The sequence below is a fragment of the Patagioenas fasciata genome, chromosome 5, assembly GCF_037038585.1.
Source record: "Patagioenas fasciata isolate bPatFas1 chromosome 5, bPatFas1.hap1, whole genome shotgun sequence".
In the NCBI taxonomy this organism is placed as follows: Eukaryota; Metazoa; Chordata; class Aves; order Columbiformes; family Columbidae; genus Patagioenas; species Patagioenas fasciata.
The window spans coordinates 46,040,855-46,058,406 of NC_092524.1; the positions used below are offsets into that span (position 1 = coordinate 46,040,855).

General features: G+C 39.0%; 1 protein-coding gene across 7 annotated transcripts in view; it reads left to right on the forward strand.

The window, feature by feature from the left end:
- Positions 1-17,390, forward strand: part of YLPM1 (YLP motif containing 1) — a 52,139-nt gene extending 34,749 nt beyond the window's left edge. For 3 of the 7 annotated variants that reach the window (XM_065840245.2, XM_065840247.2, XM_071809434.1), the window contains exons 19-21: positions 3,323-3,453; positions 4,627-4,806; positions 5,180-5,564. In XM_065840245.2, the coding sequence (XP_065696317.1) occupies positions 3,323-3,453; positions 4,627-4,773 (278 nt within the window). In that variant the 3' untranslated portion in view covers positions 4,774-4,806; positions 5,180-5,564. The other 4 variants (XM_065840248.2, XM_065840250.2, XM_071809435.1 and 1 more) reach the window with 4 other exon arrangements.
- The last annotated feature ends 162 nt before the right edge of the window (positions 17,391-17,552 follow it).

Below are 17,552 nucleotides of genomic sequence, written 5' to 3' on the forward strand. Positions count from 1 at the left end.
TGGATGTTAGCATGCTGCAAGGCACAGATGCTGAGGTCTTTATATTAAATCTGTATTCACAATTTTACTTTTATAACTACACTTTAATTTTTATAAAGATATAGAAGTATAGATTAAAAGTAAATTCTGACAGAACATACGCTTGAAAAAAAAAAAAAAAAAGCCAGGCATTCCTATGTAAGGAATACTATTTCTTTGAAAAATGGCTCTGCAAGGGCAGACAACGTTTAGCTCAATAATGCATTATAAGCGCTTGCAGTCTGCGAGTAAGAATTAGTATATTTAATTCACAATAAGACTTCATTGTAGATAACCAATTAAAATTATTTCCTGAAAGGCATATGAACTGTGGTATGCATTTGTTATCCCAAAGTTGAGTTATTTCCTGGGAGCTGCCTGCCCATTGGGTTCATTGTGTTAGTCCCAGAGGGCACATGTTTGCAGAAGTTATATCAATGCAGAATCCAAAACCAGCACTGTAAGTCTTGCTTTCCTTTTTTGTTTTCTTTCTGGGTAAATGTTGTTACAGGAAAGCCATTGTATTAAGCCTCAGGAAAGGTCTGAAAAATTTGAGTTCTTTAGCTACAACGCTGACTTGTGACAATCACCCGAGTGCTCTTGCTTTAGTTCAGATTTACTTTGGCAGGGGTGATGCATTCCTCTCACTATGTGTGTGGTATATCATTTCCTTATGTGTTATGAGTGCACAGCCACATTTTTGTTCTTAGGTGTAATCACTGGTCTGTCTCAATGCATAGTGCACATGGGTTCTTGTATTTAAATTTACAGAAATTGACTCACATTTTTTAAAATTGACTATATTCTAAGTGTTTAGTGCAATACTCTGTTTCAAAGTGTGACTTACTGGTGAGTTCTACAAACTTTCAGGAAAGTGGAAATGAGCTCTGGCATAATTGAAGCTTTGATGCTGATGTAAAATATGCTCTAGAATGCAAGTAACATTCTACTTAAAACTTTGTGGGTTTTGTATAAGAAGGGCAAAAATAAGCTGATTGATTCATTTAGCTTTTGAAGGAGCAAATTAGGTCAGTTTCTTTCAGATACTTTATTATTAAAATTTGAAAGGTGAGTTTTTAAGTTCTATGGGTTTTCAGAAGTGCTGTTGCTTCATTGTTTTTAAAATTGAAATGATAAAATGATGTTTGATAGTTTAACACTAAATAATCATCTCCCATAAATATTCACAAGCACCATTGTTACGGAATGACACCATGTTTCATTTTCAGAAAAGAGTACTCTGAAATAATGCTTTGTGATAGGCTTTTGACATTTCTGTAGTGTGGCTCCTGCACAGCTCATGTATATTGAACCACAATAGCACACCTGGAAGCAGATCCCTCTGGAACGTCAATCCAACTTCCAACATTGAAAGAGATAACATTTTAAAATAAATTCTGTGTAACAGTAACAAAAAGGGACAGAGGGGGAACCTCATACTCTGAGTACCTCCCAAACTCCTGTGTTGATGTTTGAGTTACGCATTTCTTCGCGCTGTTTTCAGCTGGTCTGTGTGCAGCAGGGAGTGGGAGACTGAACTCTTCCTTCCACATCGGTAATGAGAAGAGCTTACATTGTAGCATGTTGCCTTCCAACAGGAAAATGTCTATGTAAATGTACTTACCAACAGCGAGCTCCTGAATTTTCAGTTCTTCATGTTCCAAAATGCTCCTCACTTTGTTTGCTTCTCTGGTTCAATGTTATTTTTTCTGGAAACCCTTATGCAACGAATGATCTGCTCTGGTCGATCTGAGAGTAACACTGGGAAATAGTGCAAGTACATTATGTGCTGGAGTAACAGACAAATATTGTATGAATCAATTTTGTCTTCTAGAAGGAGAGCCATCTTTCCGTGGAGATTGAGCTTCAAATTTGGCAGATTTAACTTAGAGAAAAAGAAGAACCTTAACTGAATTGTGTAACAGATACAAATATTCTGCGCATTTTTCTTAACTGTTGGCTTTATTTAAAGGCAGACGGGGATTAAAATGTTTTCTTACAAGAAATTCTGTATCTGTTCCAGGGAAGTGGGGCAAAGGTGGAGTCTTTAAAAATTTTCAAGTTGTATGAGGGAGAAATTACTTCATTAGTTTACAGCATTTGAATTACACTAGGATGTCTGCATTGGCATTGCCTCACATTCTCTCCGTTGTTGCTCTTGTCTCTCCCGTACTAAGTAAAAAACCTCATCTCTGAACTGAGCTTCTTTAAACACATACCTTTGAACATCCTCTTCTGCTATCCAGAAAATACACTGCTTTGTATTGGGTTTATTTCTGAGGCCTTTGTGGGTGAATTTAATTACATCAGTGACTTCTGAAACAATGTGACAGAATATAACTGCCAAGCTTAGTATTCCTTCTGCATATACTTAATTGTTGGCTTACAGAATGGTAGCATCCATCAACAAAAGTACTAGGATTTCCTTTGACTTGTAAAGCTGTTTTTTATTTTCATGCTTTGTTGTTTGTAATCTTACAAAGGATACTGCATCTCCTTTCCAAAAACAGTTTGCCACATAATTTCAAGGAGGCGGTGTTTTTTCACTGAAAATAAGTGTCCAAAGAGGAACAAATTTTAGAACCTAGGGATGGAATTGTTTTTCCACATACCTTATCAGTTCAATAAGAAAAAGAAGAAAATTATGACTGTTGGACAAACGTACTGCTGAAATATTTGTGACTGACCTCTTACACCATGAAACAAAAGATTCTGAGATCTTCTTTTTCCAGTCCAGGAAGATTTTTTGAGTGTGTTTTCCTTGTGGGAGAGAAAAAGAAAGAGGGGAATCATGGATTCAGAGGAGCTTTTTGTTTAGCAGAAACAGTTTCTCAAAAACTTGTCTTTGCATTAAATTATATGATCATCACTTGTTTGCTGTTACTGCACGTATGCCATGTTTGACACAGTGTTAAAGCCAAAATTTCGGAAAAATGCTACAGCTTTAGTATTGTGTTCAAATACAGAGCAGGTGGATCTGTGATTCCTAGCTATGGATGGCTGTATTGTACCTACAAGGATAGACTCCATATAGTATGAGCATCCAGAAGAACAAGCTTTTCTCCCTCATACAAATAACAAGACTGAGTGTTATTGGCACACAGTTAATGTGAAAGATCAATAAAACTTGAAAATGGTGTTGAGTCTTCTCTAGTTTATTTCAACTCATCATTCCACGTGTCAAGACAAGCTGGATGTACAAGTTCTGCTTCTCATTCTTTTGAAATTTTTTCCGCTCTCGTCTTGTTTGTGTGAATAATGGAAAAGTTCTCCTTTAACTCTGAGGCTCTGTGTTTGTTCTCAGACAAGCTGGATGGTTTGCGGACTGGCGCTAAAAGGAAACGTGACTGGGAAGCAATTGCCAGCAGGATGGAAGATTATCTACAGCTTCCAGATGACTATGATACACGTGCTTCTGAACCTGGAAAGAAAAGGGTAATAAATTTTCAAATGACTTACTGTCTGTATATGATCATTTAACAGCCTCTGTGAAAAAGAGTTTGTATCAAGTCATTCATTGTCTGTAAGTATGGCAGTTTCACTGACTCGCTTCTCATGTTGCTGTTGAGTTAGATTCTGTAAGAGAATGTTCTTGAGAGTGGGGTCTTCCAGAGGTAAACAGATCGATTATAACAAAGTGAGGAATTGTAGATAATAAAGTTGCATGGTATAGCTTTTGAGATTGAGCATGGAATCATGTTCCATTTCTTGCTGGGGAAGATGATTAATGCACTTTGTTTCAGAGCAACCTGTAGAGTCCTTTCCTTATACTGTATGTTTTGTGATGAGAGAGTGTGATATACAATGCAAATTCCAAGACAAGATGATGACTTTATTAAGCTATTCTTTTGTTACATTTTGTAATAAGTAGGCAAAGAAACAGTATGCTGTTCTTCTTTTCAAAAAGATTCAGCTGAGGAAAATATCAGCTATGTATATTTTATATCAATTAAATCTTGTAGGCATTACCTTCTGATATACCTTGCATAAAGCTTGGCAGATGGTTTTAAGAAGGTGGTTTCAAGTACTTTATATGTAGTTCTGTTCTGAACACAGATTGCTACATCTTCAAATGCCATTGTGAAAAACAGGAAAAAAAATCATAGAGGTAATGCGTGAAGAAATTATTTAGCGTAAAGAAACAATGGAAAGATTTAAATAGAAATGTATCACAGAAGACAGAGAACTGTCTCTAATTCACTCATTCATTGCTGAGTTACCTTTTCTGTAGTTTCATAGTTGTCTTTTAGATGTTTCCATTGTGCAATTGAAAGACAGGTTGTGCAGAAAATGAAGACACTAAGTGAATTTTTAATAATTCTTCCTGCAGAATGCATTGCTTTGAACAGAGAAATAATTGTAGGAATTGCACGTCAGCTCTCAGAATTCTAGCATTGAAATGGAAAAGGCTTCCTTTAGCACCACAGAACACCTGTTAAAATAACATAGTTCGTGTAGTGTTCATCTTGATCCATCAAAAATAAATTAATACTGACCTGTTGGAATGAAAATGAGTACAAATCAGGATTCTCTTATCTGCAGTGGAAAGCCTAGACGTGTCTCGGGATTTCTTAAGAGATCGTCCTACTGATCATATGTTCTCTATAGGTGCGGTGGGCAGATCTAGAAGAAAAAAAAGATGCAGACAGGAAAAGGGCCATTGGTTTTGTTGTTGGACAAACAGATTGGGAGAAGATAACAGATGAAAGTGGTCATCTTGCTGAGAGAGCCCTCAACCGCACCAAGTATATATGAAAAAGTGGTTAAATGGAATTTTGTGCCTTTAAGGTAAGTATTCAATCACCCTGCATGTTTTTAGCCTTGACACTTTTTAGGGTTTTTTAAGAGTTGAGGTTGCACTCCATGTCATTCTTAGCGTTCTCCCAGACAAGATTATTTGACTTATAATAGGCTCCAATAGCCTTGTCAGTTGTGCCTGTGTGAATGCGCACCCTCCTGAATAGCATCTAAAAATAAAAGGTGAAAGATTGTCAGCTATCAGTCTCCAAACCTTGTGAACAGGAAAATGATGTTTTCATTGAAAACATAGTTTAGCTGTGTACCTAGTCCTGTCTAGTTCAGATTTTGCTTATTGTATCTTAACTCTGACCCCCTTAATTGCTGTTTTACTTGGTGTAACAAACTTTTCCTTTCTTTACAGGCCATTTGCTCTGAGGAGAAGGAACCGAGGTGTCATGGGCATCTTGCATGGGTCATGTCACTCCCACCTTCACAGCTTTTCTTTTGTTACTTTAGTTTCAGCACCAGTTCCCTCAAATAAAAAAAAAAAAAAAAAAAATCCCAGTGCTCCTAAGTGAGGGAAACAGTTTACTTTTTAATATTTTGGGGGGGGGGGGGGGAGGGAGGGCCAGTAGTTTTAGCTGCTGTTTGTGGGATAAAGTGGAAGGATTAGACAAACGTTACCTCCACTGTACTGTCACGGAATGTTTATCACCTTTGCTTTGTGGCTGTTCTCGTTTTATACTGTATGTACCTTGTAGCTTATTGTATTAGGAAGCAGAACAATAAATTTCATTATAAACTCAGTGTTCTTGGTGAACCATATACCATGGTTTTTGTTTGATGTTTTAAATGTGGTGTGTGTTCACATGTTGACAGTGCTCAGAACCATCCTTACCTGGAAGAGGCGCTGTGCTCATACTCTGGAATGTGTCCTGTCTTCTAGGTGTATCACCTGCTCTTCTTCTCATAAATGGCTCCCTCAAGGCCCCAGGTTTTGTTGGCCTTTAGGAGCCACACCATTCTCTTTCTTTCTGGAGAGCAGGAGTGATCATTATTTGCTGGATCCCAGTTTCTCAGTTATGTCAAATTTCCATTACTACATGAGTATAAATTCTGTTGGATGGCTCTGAAATACTCAAGGTAGTAATGTACGAAAAACACTTCTGTAATGCTTAATTTGAAAAGAGGTACAATGGAGTTCTCTGGAGGGCAGCCTAGAAAACTCTTTTTGGTCGTACTATGTCTTTTAGTCAATGCTGATCCCTGTCAGGGTATTTCATTCCATTCATACGTCTACTGTGTCAGAGAGAAACATCATTAAAAGAAGCAACGAAGACCAGAAGTTAATACTCTCCTATTATTTTACTAAGAGTGTTTAGCTTGCTAAAAATGATAAATGAATACTAGTCCACGCTATTAAATGTGGCACAGATTCTTCACAGGTGCTGGTACATCACCTCTGCACAACATCAGAGGTTTCCTGATGAAAAATTTCTTTTGTCCTCTCAGGTTTTGAAACAAATGTTATCAATGTTGTAACCATGCATGGTGTTTAAATCTGAAAGTAACTGCTGTTTTACTAGTGAATTGAATTTTTTTCTTTTGATCTTTCTGAAGGAAGAAAGAAGTCCTAAATTTCCCTTTCCTGCTCTTCTGTGTTGCTCCGCTGAACAATTACATGGCAGTTTGTGTCTAGGTTGGTAAATCGAATAGTTCTGGGGTAGTGGTAGTTTATGCTGTTAAAGGAGAGCCATGGTGCTAATGGATGGTTTTGTTTGCCATTCTAATATTTTGGTTTATTGGATGTTTCTCAGCCTTGTCTGTGGTGCATGGTTGAAAGCTCTTTGATAAACAAGAGGAGTACCTGACCTTGCGTTATGCCTTGAATGTGTTTAATACAAGACAATAAAGCTCCCTGAATGCAGTGATTTTTTAAATGGAAAATAATAAATATGCATTTTCTGTGTACACATATTATTATGTAGCATATATACTTTATTTTTAAAATGTTGCTAAGTACTTTTTGAATTCTGACTGCAAATTGTTGACAAAGGGCAACTGCTAGTTAACAAGAAATCATATTGTGTATTGATGTGGAAATCAGACGAGCTTTGCTTCGAAGAAGTTGCTCTCTCAGGTACGTGTAAAAGGGGTTTCAGTCTATCCTCAGTTGTCCATAACAAGACTGAAATTCTTGTGGCATGCCATTGTTTTGAGTTGTTGCTGTTTCTTGGATTTTAAGAACGGTTTTATCTGTATTTTCGGTAATACGCCTGAACCAGATCTGTTTCTAATATTTTCTTTTCTAGGCCAAATAATTCTGGAGCATGCAAATAGATAGTGTGTGACAGAATTGATAATATTGTTTTCTGGTTTTAACAATTTTGAAAATTATTTCGGCAGATAACACCCAGAGGAGTCACACTGTTGATGGTGCATGTAGAATTAGAGAGAGATGAGCAGAGAATACATGTGCAGTTGTACATTACTCTGATGAGAGCAGAGAGAAAAATGTATCAATCATCAAGTTCAGGACAAAACTTCCATTGTAAAAACATGCTGTTGCAGACTGATCAGAACAGGCTGAAGGGCTTGGGTTATTTTGTTGTTCTTGTTTTCCTGGTTCCCTGAAGTTCAGAGCATTTCCATTTCTGTAGTACAGAAATATCATTCCATAGTCTTTGCTGTTTGTTTCAGCTGAATGTTCTGCAGGTCAGTCTTTATCTGCTTGATGGGAAGTGGCTCTCAAAGAAAATAACTTATGCCAGAGCTACAACCTGTAACAGGTGCTACATACTCTGATCCTTCAGTGAATGAAGAAATTGAGCAAAAAGGAAAAATTCGTCATTGCTGCTGACAGAACTGGGAATAGCTAGGTAGCCCCATGCTTAGCTTGTAGTCAGAAGTTGGTGATTAGTGATTTTGCTTTTGTCTAGAAAATCCTTCAGTACAGAATCCAGTGAGTTTTGATCCTGATTTAGTTTTTACTCATCATCTGCTCACTAATATTGGCAATATAATTTTTCACAGTGCTAAACAGAAAGAATACCCACTTTTATTTCTGGCTGAATAGGAAAATGAGCATCCAGCACTCTCAGATAATGCTCCATCTCTGACCCTGCGTGCAGTTGTGTTCACCCTATGTTGGATTGTTCCTGTGCAGTGCATCACATTTAAAAATACAACTCTGACAAAATCATCAGTTGCTGCAGAATGGAGCCGATACCTCTTGAGCGAAGTTGACTGTTAAAACAGTATTTTCTGTGAATTACAGTTTCTTATGACGCTTGTTTTTCTCAAGACCATCTGCTGTTTTAAGAATATTGAAGCGACCGGTCTCACGGTAGAAGTACATGTGCTTTCTGCAAGGGAATGTGCAACCCAAGACATGCTGCTGCTATGTGAATAGAGCTTAGTTGTCATCTTCAGTTGCCTTGTGGTTTACTGTAGGATTGCTCATTAAGCATGATGGTCTGATCATGGTATGAAAGAGTGAAGATACAGCATAGAATATTATGTCAGTTCGGGAAATGTCATGATTTTCTTTTTCTTAAATAATCACACATCAACATAGATAAACAACTTACCTTGCGTGATCAGTTTCCAGTCTTTAGAATGCAAAAATTGGTGTTGGTACAAGTCAGTGTTTCACTTTTCACCCATCAGGTTGGGTTTGGTATCTTCTGGACTTCGCTTCAGTCATCCTTGCGAACACTGTCCATTGGTTGTTTCTTGCCTATCTGGTGGTAAACAAAATACATAGCTGTTACTGTCTGTTTGTAAGACCTTGTTTTAACTATTTTCTGAAGCCTTTTAATCTCTGAGCAACCATTTGGGTATTGTGGAGAATCCTGAGTAGGATTTCGGTAATAGCTTTCATGAAAGGGTTGAATTGGAAAAGCAGAGCTGTATACTACACTGAAATAAATATATTAACCTATCCCCAAAAAACCGGCATCTAATCCAGGTGAATGGTTAAAAATTATGAAGAATCATGATTTGCAAGTCACATTAGAAAGTATGCTTCCTGCAGAAGAATAGTCTGTCATTAGTGTGCTTTTAAATGAGAGAGAAGAGTATGACCTGGCCAGCCAAAATCAGTTTTTCCTAAGTTGAGATTTTGACATCATTGGAGCGTTGCAAGAGTCCTTTTCAAAGGAATGAAGTATTTCAGCCTGTGGGGGACAGCTTGTTGCCACCTAAACAAATTTATTGTTACCAGAAGAAAAAATATTCTTTGTTCATTTATTTAATGTAGCTGTCATGGTGAATTGTTCCATGCCCTACAGACACAATTTCCCTTAGCAGATTGTGCCATTTAATTATTAATACTGCTGCCGTGAAATTTTGGAAACCCACACAATATTGGACAGACCTCGGGACTTGAAGAAAACATGGTTGATGTGGGTTGGAGGCAAATTGTGCTTTTTGCGATGAAGTTCCCAACATCTCTGCCAGCATGCAGCTGGCTTCACTGAACTGAAACCCGGCAACTCTCTGAGTGCTGGAACTCCGCATGTGTGGCCTGGAAAGGGGAAGCAGTACTGAGAGTTCCCTTTGCCCATGGAACGTGCACATGATCTGCATCCTCAGGAAGCCAAATGCCGATAAGTACATTGCACCTTTTTGTTATGCCTCTCTTCATTATTTGATGATTCTCAGACTACTAATGGGAAATGAGGTCTCAATACTAAACTTGAGGTCCATGGATGATTTGGGATCAAACTGTGCCAGGACAACTTGCATACTATGAGATAATGTTTTTGAGAAGCAGACGTGGCCATCTCAGTTGAGGTCTGCGCAGCTGCGGTGTGAACTGTGAGTGGGTAAAAAGAAATTCAAATTCTTAATGTGGTGGTATAAGACTGATGATACTTTCTTTTCTTATCATAGTAGAGAACTGGAATTTCCTAGAATTTAAATATGAATGGCGCAATTCTCTGTTGTGAGTCTCTAGGGCAATCGTCTTTATTCTTTTGTAAAACTTGAATCAAAGTTGTTTCTCTTCTACTCATCCATTCCTACAGATGTGAGTCAGAATCCTTCAACCAACTAAAGGAACACAGAGTAACTCTTCTAATTTCTGCTCAAGATCAATCACTTTCTTCATGGTGAAACTGTTTAGTTTCTTTCTTACCAGTGGAGTGTTCCAGCAATTGTGATGTTTCTTTCTACCACTTCCAAATTTGTACGGTACTAAATCTACAGCCTGGAGCCTTAAATCCTCCTCACACATGTAGGCTGGAGAATTGGTAATGACAATACTTAATTCAGGTGGATTATCACTTTCTAGCTGATTGATACTGTTTGGAAGCAGAATGTCCTCTTTTATTCATTGTTTTGCTTAAACCAGGTAAGCACAAGTACTGTTACTGAACAAAAAGTGCAGCAAGTTCCTGGAAGCGGAGAGACAAAAAGTGTTTTGAAGACGCATGTTTTCCATTCTGTGTTAGGTTTCTAGTCAGGAGGCTTTGGTCTCTTCGAATTGTAGGATTTAAGATTTGAATATGCAAAACATTAAAGCTGCCTGGGTGGAAACGGCACAGTTTCATCTTTTTCTAATATTTTTCTGTCTGGTGGAACTCTCAAATGGAATCTCTTTGGGAGGGGAGGCCTCTCCCCAGGGCTTGGCTCTGGACTCTCAGTCATTCAAATATTTCTCCATACTGATTCCCTTGCATGTGTGTACAGGGACGAAGTTTGCTTCCTTAGCTGGTCAAGACACACATGTATGAGTGGATGTTCAGCTCTACACAAGAAACTTGTGATGCTTGCTTTTTTTTTAGGGTGGCATCTGAACTATCTGCTGTGATCACTATATTCATATATGAAGTTGCTGTGTTTGACCAGTTAGTACTCACAGGGGAGTTCGCAAAGACTGCAAGGTAGCTATTGCTTCACCAGTTCCTGCGATGTTGCTGTCTTTGGGGAGAAGGTAGAACTTCAGTGCTCCTTGGACAAAAAATAAAATAAAATAAAAGAAGTGAAAACTTTCCACTGAAATTAAGAAAAAGTTAGTTTAATTATCTGAGCTGGAATCTGTCTTGTGTGGCTAGAATGTACTAGCAGCTCTGTTGTCTGAGGTATCTGCTTTAGCAACTGGATGCATATATATTTGTGGAGGAGAATCTGAAATGAATCTCTTTACTTTTGACCTGCTTAAAAAAAAAAATAGTTGAGCAAGCTGATTTAGAAAGCAGATTGTCTTGAAAAAGCTTGTTAAGGGTGATTTGAAAGAACATTTTAATACTCTTTAAAAGCACAAGCCATTAACAGACTACATGTAAAGTGAAATATTGCTCCTCCCCAAAACAGAGGCATCTTTCAAAACCTAAGGTTTCCTCTGTTAAAATATTTCAGGATGTTACTTTTCTTCTCCGGGGATTAGCATAGAAAGGGAATGGAGCTGCAGTTCTTCCCTGCTTCAGTGTAAATGGCCTTAAACCACAAAAAACTGAAGTATTTGTTTTGACAGGTGGGTAATACAGACAGTTACTTTAATTTGGCACTACACTGTATGTGGATGACAAAGGTATCGTAAGCAGCATTTTAAAGATACCTTTTTATTCTGTTTTGGTAAGTGTGATGCAGATAGTAATAAAAGTCTTGTTTGACCACTGTTGCAGCAGGTACAAGCCTTTGTACATTTAGCTCCTGTTTTTTGAGAACACTAAATTCCTGTTTGAAGCAAAGAAAACACAGCTTTACTGACAAACACCTGCACTGTTTCAAGTTATTGATCTGTGGATGCTCAGAACTCTTGTGCAAGCGATGAGTCTGTACTGAAGAGTCATGCAAAAATCAAGATTTTTCAGGTAATGACAACCAGATGGCACTAAAGCTTTGGTTTCACATTAGGATTAAATTGGAGAAAAGGAAAAGCTTGACATTGTTTCCACTATAATTAAATTTTTGTGGTTTCATATTGCCCAATACAGTTCTAAACTGTTAACTTCTGCTTCATGAAAGAAAAGGTCACTACTTTTCTATGGAAAACATTTCGGTGGATTAACATTGCACTGTTTTGTGGAGTATTGCAGTCCGCAGTCAAGATTTTGCGCTCCATTGAGCCTACGTGCTTCATAAATATGGAACAAGATCTTCTGCCTTAAGGAGAGGCATGAAAATTGAATGGTCTTTATATACTGCTGAAAAGCTTGACAACTGCTGACATCTAATGGAAAATGGGATTTAACTTGCTAGTAGCTGCTTTTGGATTGTAGAGTCTTGAAATACGTTGTAGCAGGAAATAATTCTTCTGAAGTCTTCCAAGGTTTTGCTTTTTTCCTCTTGAAATGAAGAAAAATAAGAATAAATATCCAAACTGAAGCACTAAAGATACTTCTGATAGAAGAACCTGCTCATGGCACTCTGGCAAACAAATCTCAGAACTGCAGCTTGATCAGAGGTGCCACCAAGATCTCAGAAACAAACATACTGGAAACTCTAACGTGAACAGTTCAAACAGGTTTGTGCAATATGTGGTATGATTACTGCACGTTTTGCAGTAGGTACTTCATAGTTAAAGAGGAATGTGAATGCCCTTTTCCAAGGAGTTTACAATCTACATATTCCTTTATTAGGAATAAAACTGTTTGTATCTCCTTTCCCTTCTCCCAGCAGGCAGAGAGAATCTGCTGTAAGGCTGAAGGGATGGTCCCAAAGTGAACTTGGGTAGAAACTTCCCCTTTTTTTACATGTCTGTCTGTTATAGACTCATTGCAGTATATATGTTTTAGATGTAGCTTGAGAGGAATATTCAGATACTCTTTAAGCAATTTACCTACAAATCTGTTGAGGAGAGGCACTAACATGGTGAGTGTACTGCATTGCTAGTAGTCTGCTAATAGTGCATGTCTGTGCCTCCTACTGAAGATAAACTTGGAGCAGAATAAAAATCTGGCTAAAAAGCTGGGTTTACCTCTGTAAAACCAGAAGTGACTGTTTGGCTTTGGGTCAGTTTGGGGAACTGATGAAACCTGTGACCTTCAGGAAATATTTCTCCATCACCTTCTTTGTTAGTTGTGTCCAGTACTGGCTCGTAAAATATTGTCGCAGTCCTGTGGATTTCCATCCTTCTCTTGTTCCTAAGCTCTCTTTAAAATGGGCTACATTGGCTAAAAGGACTATCTAGAAGTTAAGACTGGCACAATTTATGTTTTGCTAAATGCAAAAATGCTGACCACGTCATGTAGTCACTTTACAGTGTGCTTTGATAGTTTCTTGGATTCTGCATGTAAATCATCATCTTGAATTTCATTTGAAAAGCCACAGTTGTCCTGAGAATTTTCCTCTCCAAGGCTGTTCTCCACTGCATACCCTGATGCACCAGCAGCCAGTGCAGTCAGTTTTGGAGTCAAGTTCCTCAGCAGTGTCTGTTACAGCTGTGCAACCTCCTAGAGATTGTCTTTCTCAATGAGTATTTCACAATTTCTCTCTTCATTTGGACTTCGCAGCATCTGACCTTTTTGTTGCTAAATTCCATAAACAGAAAATACTGGTGCTATGTTCCTGTTCATGGACAGTTGTTTACCATTCCTAGTGAAACAGAACTTCAGAAATGTACGTTACTTATAAATCTGTGCAGTTGCTGTGAGGTCTGGGGTTGGTGAAGTGGTGACTACATTTTTGCGGGAGTATAATTTAGGTATGTTCTTCATCTGGCTGTTTTTATTCACAGGGATTGATTTCAGATGTCATTGCCTTGGAAAATACTCTTTCTACAGCAGTTCCATATCAGTCTCTTAGATGAATGCTTTAGGTTGAAACTTTGGTATATTAGTTCTTCCAGTTTAGGAGATTTTCTCTTCTAAGATAAAGGTGTATAGCTTGTATTTTGTAGTACACTTTGATTTTCCTTTTCTGGACTATTGTGCCATTTCCTTTTATCTTAATTTGTTCTTGGCTACATGCATCAAGATGAGGGAAATGTGTTTTCAGCAGTAGAAGCTACTTGCTAGCTTGATGTACAGGAGAGACAAACAACGTACTTCTCTCCTTGTGATAATTAACCTAACTGAGCATCTTTTTTCTGGCATTTTATAGCACAGGTCATTAAAAAAATGCGTAACGCACCTTATATGTGTATTATTTAAAACTTAAATGTGCAATGCTGAAAGCAGTTTCCTTTACATTCAGTTCTCCAGCTGAATTGATCCAACCCAGCAGAGATTTAAGACCTGTATGTGGCTTCCAGAGCCTTCTGCACTACTTTTCAAGTTTCGTTCTTTGCTGTGATTATTTCTTTTTCCTCTGTGTTTGTGTCGCATTATATAGACCTGTTTGAGTACCGATTTCAGTATAGCGGAATGTACAGATCGAGTCTGTGTATTCTAGAAACATCGTTAACTTTCTGCAACATGTAGGTTGCTTGCTTTTTTTTTTTTTTACTGTTACTGGTTTAATTGTTCCCTAACTTCGATACACCAGCTGTGGAGAAGGAAATGATGACACTAAAATTGCCTTGAGTTTCAAGTCAGCGTTGTTAAAATATTTTACAAATATGTGCCTGCTCAGCATCTTCCCTGGCAAAGAGCAAAATCAAGACTAGACAGTATTCTAGGGAATTTTGGAAAGTATATAAGGGTAGAAATACATTGCGAACAAGAAAGAATTGGAATTCAGCATTCAATGTCAGATTACTGGAGTTTTTTTTCCGCTCACTTTCTAACTGTGGGAAAAAAAGACAATGATTTGAAAAGAGGAAATATGTAAAATGCTGGTTTTGGCGATCTAGGGGAGAAGAATGCTCAGTAGCAATTAGGCACCATTTTTTGACTTATTATCAACTGTGATTTTTTTGTTTGGCTGGGTTTTGCTGACATCGCTATCACAGAGTTCAGTTTATTTTAAGAGCAGTGTTGCCTTTGGAAGCAGCAGCAGCAGCCTCCCTCCAGCAGCATCACTGACGTGTTGCCCTTGAACCCTCTGCTCACAGGGATCCCATCCTGCGCCCGCCACGCATCTGAGCCAGACTCTGAGCAGTTAATGTGGAGCAGATAAGCCCTGATACCAGAGAGGGGACGGCACAAAGATGCACATCTTCAGTGATGCTTCTCAGAAATCACCTTGTAACTTCTCACGGACTAATGAACCTGATTTTTGTCAAGGGGTTTACCCTCACAAGTCAGTCCTCTTCCATTTTGCAGATGGGCTACATCTTAATGTGGGATGATTGGTGAAATGCGTGTGATTGTGAACTCCCTGTGGTGTGGATTCATGTGCGGGGATACACTAAATGTCTGAAGGTACGCTATGGTCCTATGTATTGATAACATACCTATGTGCTAAATCTTAACAGTGCAGAACTGAGTTGTCATGGCAGGGGATTTTCCCAATACTACAGTTCTGTTTAAATGTGTTATGGGGAAAACAGACATTGGGAGAGATACCTGCGTAAAGACCTTCCTCCCTATAAATCTCAGTGCTTCTTTATTTGTACCAGGATTTAGGGCTATTATATGTAGATCTTTCACATGTAGGGCCTGATTTTTTGTAACACCATAGCTACCTTGTCATTACTCCTTTACTTTAACGGTTTTCCTGTTTTACACCTGCATGATATCAGAGTTACATCTACAAGACTTGCATTTGTCCGTCCTCTCCAACTCCCTCTCCCACAGCTTTCTTAATTGTTATTTTATATGTCTGAGAATCCTTTCTCAACTTCCAGCGTGCATTGTTATGTTTCAGGCGTGGGGCTTTTAAAACTATGACTTATTTCCAGTGGAAAAAGCCACTGAATGCTTTCAAATCCATTCAATAAGATACTGAATAAAGACAATTGAACTAGCACCAGAAGGCTTATAGGAGAAGCTTTGTGAGATGCTGGTCTGAGTTTTGCAAACTGCTGAACTAGGAAGATCCTTGGATCACTGGAGCATGTCGCAAGGAGGATGCAAGGGCCAGTAAATTTTTCTGCAAATACTTTTGGGACATTACACGCTGCTTTCAGGTGATGTCAGTGCTGTGCTCCTGAGGAACACCTTCCACACTTGTTCCAGAATCGTTTGCGAAGAGAGGAGCTGCTCTGTAAAAGATTCCTACTGCCACTAATTGCCAGAGAACAACTACTGTGGAAAGAACAGCAGGATGGCTCTGAGGCTGATGGCTGATGGTTGGCTGTGGCTGACCTAACAGGCCATGCAGTAGTATTAAGAGAGGTAAGATCTTCCAATGGCAACTGCCAGTCTACTGACTGTCTGAGGCCTTAACGTTCGTTATTTGTTAAGAAACAGATCTTGGTTAGAGTGTTCCCAATTAAAAGTTGGCCTGTGATTCATGACACACTAAAAAGCTAAACTTGTGTTTGTGTGACCAGTGAATTTGGGGGCAAATGGGTGGTGTGGTGATCTGAATAAATCAGTACCACGAGGAGGGTTTGTCTGAGTGTGTTGATACAGACGACAGGCTGTTAGCAGGGAACACGATGGCTACTGGTGTTCCCAAGTGTCTAAGGGAAAGAAGTTATCTTTTTGTTTGAAACACACCGTGCAGTTTTATAGAAACAAGCTTACAACAACTCAGGAGAAGGGAGTTTTGTCTCAGCTATTCTAGAGTTCACATGGCAACAGTTTGTTTGGCATCAAACAGATGCTCTGTGCCATTGCAGTCTTGCCACAGCAGCTGCTCAAGAAACACTGGTCCAAAGATAATTCCTTCTAGCATGAGGTGGCCCCTTCTAAAAAATGAAATGCTATCATCTTTATGAGTGAGCCCAGGACCTGGGAGGATTTTTCTTGCCTGATTGGTGTGACTGTTCAGATGCAGAAACCATTGCCACCAGCATCCTGGCTACATTGAAGGTATGGAAGATGTTGCACAAGCAAATCATTAATTATAGTGTTAATGGACATGCCTCCAGTAAATGCTAACACAGGGCTGAGTGTAGTATTATCACTCCTTTACATTTCAATAAATAATCAAAGCTCCATGACGTTCTTGAAACAGAACTTTTGTCACCACATGAAACACTTGGCTTGGCCTGTTACAGCGTGGGGAAGCCAAGACCCTGTGCGCTGAATAGAGACACCTTCCCTGGCTGGACCATTACTGGGATGGTGTTTCCAGCTTCCAGGTGCTGCCAGTTCCTGCAAAGATGCCTCTGGTCGCTGATAACATTGCATGTTAAAAGTTTAGTCAGAAACGGGCGAGATTGCTCTGAAACTCAGGGGTTAGAAATAGCTGCAGGGTAAATGGTCTGCTTGAAGTCACAGTGTGACCAAGTGAAACGCAGTGCAGGGCTTTACCTGAGCTCTGACAGCAGCGGCGGCACCAGGAGCTGCGCAGGGGCTTGTGCTCTGCTGAGGGGTTATTGGAATTGTTCACTGCCAAGTAAAAAAATCCTGATGTTCTGTGCTCCCTGAGAAATGCCATGGGCACGGCCTGCCACGGGAGAAACAGCACACTGAAAAACCTCTGGGCCAGCACCTGCTAGAGCTGACAGGATCTGCTGCTTGGTATAATACTCTCAGCTGTGGCCCCTGGCATTTCCAAACATGAATAGATGATATTCTGCTTTGTAAGAATTGCTCACAAGGCGAGAGTGTTGTGGCTTAAAGAAATACTTTTTCTACAGCATTACCTTTTTGTAACGGAAGCTACTATTCCTAAAGTGTTTTATTTAAAAAGAGCCTTTGTAATTGTTTTTATTTGAACGCAGGCTGCGCCACCACACTTGGGGACTCAGTAGATGCTCAGATGCGTAGGTGTGGCCTCACTTTCCCTTGAGCGTGAATTCATGGTGTTTTCAAAAGCTGGCCTTATTTCTACTGTTTCTTACTCACAGACGT